This window comes from Gavialis gangeticus, unplaced genomic scaffold (genome assembly GCF_001723915.1).
Source record: "Gavialis gangeticus isolate Ggan-Ray unplaced genomic scaffold, GavGan_comp1, whole genome shotgun sequence".
Classification (NCBI taxonomy): Eukaryota; Metazoa; Chordata; order Crocodylia; family Gavialidae; genus Gavialis; species Gavialis gangeticus.
In genome coordinates, this window is record NW_017729032.1 from 127,486,493 (window position 1) to 127,492,191 (window position 5,699).

The 5,699-nt window shown below is 37.0% G+C and overlaps 1 protein-coding gene across 3 annotated transcripts in view; it reads right to left on the reverse strand.

The window, feature by feature from the left end:
* Positions 1-5,699, reverse strand: part of NALCN (sodium leak channel, non-selective) — a 564,495-nt gene that overhangs the window by 49,205 nt on the left and 509,591 nt on the right. For all 3 annotated transcript variants that reach the window (XM_019524286.1, XM_019524284.1, XM_019524285.1), the window contains 4 exons: positions 5,553-5,609; positions 5,050-5,170; positions 4,817-4,948; positions 2,080-2,247 (listed from right to left, as the gene is read on the reverse strand). In XM_019524286.1, the coding sequence (XP_019379831.1) occupies positions 2,080-2,247; positions 4,817-4,948; positions 5,050-5,170; positions 5,553-5,609 (478 nt within the window). The remainder of the gene's footprint in view (positions 1-2,079; positions 2,248-4,816; positions 4,949-5,049; positions 5,171-5,552; positions 5,610-5,699) is intronic.

The following is a 5,699-nucleotide window of genomic DNA, read 5'->3' on the forward strand; positions in this document are numbered from 1 at the left end:
TCCTCCTTAATGTAGAGCACCACACCCCTGCCTTTCCTCAAAGAAGGATCATCCCTGTTTAAATCATTCCAGATGAAAGTTTGTCTAACTTGCTCTTACCAATTTCCAAGAATGAAGATTTCACAACCTTTTAAAGTAATCTGTTCCAGTGCTTAACCACTAACCTCTTCCTAATATCCAGCCTAAACCCCCATTGTTACAATTTCAATCTATTTCTATTTGTCCCATCCTCTGTGGATACAAAGGACAGTTGAGCACCATTCCTTTATAACAGTCTTCAAATACAAAGAGTTGTTATCAAAATGCTCCTTTTTTTCCTCCAGGCTAAATGTTACCAATTATTCCAACCTTTCCTAACATGTTATGCTTTCTAGACCTTTAATTATTTTCTGGTACTCCCCTTTGGACTCTTTCCAATTTGTCCTCATCTTGTTTGAAGTCAGGTGGCCAGAATGACATGATATTGTAATGAGGCCTTACCAGTGCTGAAAAAAGTAGACATGTCACTTCCTGAAACATACATACCATGCTCCTGTTAATACATGCTTTTGTTGAAATAATATTACACTTTTCACTCATATTTAGCTTGTGGTCCGCTATATCCCTAGGTCCTTCTGTACAGTGATGAAGTCTAACGTTCCCCAGTTTGTGTTTGTGCATCTTCCAATTTCATTCTGAATCCTAATCTCGTCGTCCACAGGTTTACTGTACCATTTAGGTTGGTGTCATCTACAAACTACCTATGCATACACTTATTCTTCAAGTCATTAATGAAGATATTGAGCAGTACTCAAAGGACCCAGTGGAGACCCCACTTGATACTGGGCTTTACTGCAACTGCTAACATGCACACCAAAGATGGTTGACAATTTCCTGTTGATATCATCATGTCAGCCCTCAGGAAGGGAGTTAACCCATACTATTACAGATGCCTCCTCCCAGTTAGACACAAACCATTGTTGCTGCTCTCTGAGCATTTTTTTGCAAGCAGTTATGCACCCATGTTATAATAATTTCACCTAGACCTTAGCTTCCTTGTTTCCTTATGTATTTCCTTAGCTTACTTACAAAAATCTTGTGGGAGTCAATGTCAAAAGGTTGGCTAAAAACAAATTATATTACATTCAGTGCTCTTTCCCATCACCTTGTCATAGGGGGAAATCAGGCTGGTTAAGTAGGAATTGCTCTGGACAAATCCATGTAAGCTCTTCCTTATTACTTTCATCTCTACGTGCTTGAAAATAGATTCTCTGATTATATGCTCCAGTGTGTTTCCAGATATCCAAGTTAGATTGACTGGTTTATAATTGCACTCCTGGACTCCAGGGGTCTTTCTTGCTTTTTCTGAAGATGGGCATTAGATTTGCCTTTTAAAAAATCCTATTCATCTGTACCGCCTTATTAAGTGAATTAGGGTTAACATTTATATTATAACCAAACATGGTATAAATGAATTCATGGGATAACATATAGAAAATAATACTATAGAATAGCAAGACTTTATCTAGAAAGCTCTTATCCATTTTGTCCATAATCCTATCATGCTGCCAGGTTTTATAATCTGGTCCCAGAAAAAAAAATGGGGAAGGGTGAAAGCACTGGTCTTCCTAGAATAGCAACATGGGTTTTCTGAGATGAGGAAATATTGCTGGGATCCAATACTAGGAATAGGAATCCTTTCACTTGCTCTACAGAAATTATGCCCTGAAGGTCAAGGTTTACTTTTATTTCTACATACCTTCCAAAGGCCTGACTCTTATCCTCTTACCCCAACTAGAACCATGAATACTGAGAGATCTTATGATCCCCTCAAGTTCTTTTACCTAAAGATGGACTTTATACCATCAACAAAGCTATTTATTGAAGAATTATTAGTAATAAATTAAAATGTGCTATTTGTATTGTTAATTTCTATTTTAACTTGCTGCTGCAGTGCTAACTGTACAACTCATTTTTCCTATGAGGTTTAAACAGAAAGCAACTGAAAAAATGAGACATATTAAAGAACAGACTACAGAAACACAATGTTTACTCTGCTTCATGTTATGTAATTGTGGAAACAAAACAGCTGGAACATACCAGAAAGATTTCCTTGAAGCCACTAAATAGCTCACGCACAACTTTCCTCATTTGTGGCACCAGTTTGAAAATTCGAAGGGGCCGCAGACATCGTAATACCATTAAGAGCTGAGCTCCAGATTTAGCAGGAACATTCTGAGGCATCCAGCAAAGGAAAATCAAGCTTACCTTGGAGAAGAAGGTGCAATGCAATGTATTATATGACAGATTATAACACACCTGAACTTCCACCCGAAATGCTACGCACTCCTTAAAAGAAACAGTAAGATTATCATAATGTCTTTGACAGCACTTGATTTGGAGAAGTGACATGGGCTGTGAGTGCCCCAGTTCCATAAGGATGGGTGGGTGAGTGGGGCATGAGCCCGACACTACCTAAGGAGTGGGGGTGCCAGAATGGAGGGGGGGATGCCTCTTCCTCCTGTCCCCCATCCTTCCCTGCACCTTTTGTGCAGTGGCTCTGGCAAACAGCAGCAGCACAAGAGTATGTCAATGACTGAACAGGATTGTGAGGAATGTAGTTTTGCTGAGTGGCAGCCGGAGGGGATACTGAAAATCCATGCCCTCCCTTTTTTTTTTTTTCTGCTGAAAACAGGAGGGTTTTTGCTGACTTGACTTGTGTATCTGTGGCAAAAAAAGAAGTGGAATTTCCTCTTCAGCTGCTGGAATTTCCAGAGCTAGAGCCCTGCAAAGAAGGTACAGGGGAAGTGGGGATAGCAGGGACTTCTCCAGGCACAGTTCAAGCCAGTTAGATCCTTTGGACTCCCCTAGCCACCATCCCAGAGTCTCTCTCTCTCAATGACTTGATTATTCAGTTATGTATACAAAGTAAACAGGAGATACTGGATTGCCTTATTCAGGCTAGAGACTTGAACATGGGTTACTACCATCCCATCTGACTACCCTGATCACAAGGCTCTCCCTCCCTCTCTCTTTCTCTCTCTCTTTCAGGCTGACCAGCAATTTCATTCCAGAGCTGACAAATTTTTATCTATGAAAGTTTTGTTGAAAAATTCCCACCCTCTCTATTTTCAAGCATATTACATACGTGAGTAGTCTGTGTCCTGGACATTGATTATCACACCAGTGGATGATATTGTAAACCATTATTAACCAATGTACTTATCTGCTGGGCTCTCAAACAACCTATACTAAATGATTATTTTTTAAAACCTCTATTAATAATTTCTTGGCCTTTTTTGAAGTATTGATAAATGCAGCTGTAGTATCAACTGTAGGCTAGTTGAGGAATCTGCTCAGCTGCATCCACCCAAAGAACATAAGATCAGGCTGCGGACTATCAGTTTGATTAAGAGCACAATGCTTTTTGTTCTGTTTTTCACAAATAACAACAAACAACCACTGCAACCAAGCAAACAGTGTAGCAGATGCCTTGGAATTTCTTTCATTTCCTTTCAAAATACTGGGTATGTTAAAAATATAGACACAACACAGAATTTTTTTACAAATAACAGCAACAAAACAAGAAGATTCAGAATGATTTGGGGACATGAATGTATTTCCTGACTATAGATATAAGTGGGCATTTATATTTTTTTGGTAAAACTAGACACCCTCTGTACAGACTGTTTATGGCAAATTATAGGCAGCACATCTGTGATGGATCAGCTTCTAAAAGATTTAATCAAACACATCAACCTTATTTTACTTGGCGATTGAGACTCCACAAATTTCATACAGGCTATGAACAGCTGTTGCATTTGTCTTGGGACAAGATTTGCCTATGTTTGTCCCAGAACAGAAATTTTCTAGGATGGTACACACACCATCCTTCCAATCAGGGGTTAGTGAGTAGCTGAATGCACTGCTGCTTTTCTGCCATTAATTCAGGCACACTTCATGATGTTCCAGGCCAAACTGTTAACATTTCTTATCTTGTGAACCTTCCTAGAGTTTGTCCTGGGAGAATGGACATGGATGTCTGAATTATTACACTCTATCCTAGGATAATTTTTTTTTTCCAGGGACAAATGCAATGTTTGTAGCTGCAGTATATAACATTTATTATTGCTGTGTTGTTACAGTGCTTTACAAAACAAAAAAACAAACAAAAAATAAAAAACAGAGAGAGGGAATAGCGTCCCTTCTCTTACATATAATGGAAATGCAGTTAAAGTTTCACTAAAGGAAGAGACCAGGTATCTAAGAGCACTATTCCCAGGAGAGAAGTAATAGGGAAATGTGATGTTTTGTTTTTTTGTTTCATGAATCCAAAGGACAGCCTGGGTCTGATTCAACTTTAACATCCATCAGGTGATAAGAACCCCAGGAATGTCCTACACAGAAGGAAAATTGGATGAAGGAAGGGACACGGAATAAATGCCAGCTACAAAAATGAAAGAAGCAGTGTTAAAGATATTGATATACTACTAAAAAGAAATGAGGTCTAATATATAAAAGAAATAGATGAATCCAGAAAAATCACTATACAATGCAAAACTTACCTTAGCATATGCATTTATCATAGTCTGGCATGCAAATGACTATGTAGATGCTTAGTACATATTTGCACATGCAGTTAGTAAATTTGAATGTGAATTAGTAGTAACTGTGTGCACAGATTCACACATGGATTGAATTTAGGTTCTTGCCCTTATATATATATATAAAAATTGGTCCCTGCTATTTAATAGGTACATGAACAGAGAAATGAAAATTAGGAATGTTACAGAAAACTTCTTTAAATATAAAAAACCCTTTAAATATAAAAACTTACAAGATATATAAATATGTCCATAACTCCTCCAAAGTCCCTTATGACAGCTGTTGGAGTAAAAAACAAGCCATCTGCCATAATTTTCAGATTAAGCTCGATGCTCATGAATATTACAAAAACATATTCAGCAATCTGAAAATCAAAGCAGAGTTGAATCATAATTTGGTAATAATCAGTAGAGAAAAATAAGATGGTTGTCCTTTATAAAATGTGAGATGAAACAGTAATGATACCTGAAGTGTTGGAGCATGCATAACTCTTCTAAAGGGGGATTCAAACATCATAGAAATGCAGGAACATATAGTAACAATGATCATAACCCAGTCCAGGTAAGTAACCAACCCCAGCAAATCACTGTAAAAAATATAAATATATGTATATTATATATATTTATTTATATATATAAACACACAGACAGAAAAAACAATAATTAAAGAAACACCAGCAAGAATATCAACATTCTATTGAGAATACAATATATCTAACATGTTTCCTATGAAAAATTATTTAACACTAGGAGGAATTTGAAAGACACCACAGTATCAGAAATTCAAAGCAAAACAAAAGTAGTAACATTCCCTCTTGTCCCCAAACTCCCAGAACAACAACAAAATAAGAACCCCAAGAAACAAATGACTGCCCAAAAGACGTACACACAATGAAACTTTAGGCTGCAAAATTTAAGAGCGATATATCAAATTTAATTAAATAAATAAAGTTATTTTATAGCACTTACTAAAGTTGATGGTATTTGGTATTTTTCACAGCTCCTGTGACAGGATCTGTTTTAGAACTATAAAAGAAAAAAAATAGATTTCTAGAACTGAGCAATTTAAACTACATTTTAGTGGCAAGTATTACAATTATGCTGTGCACAGATCAC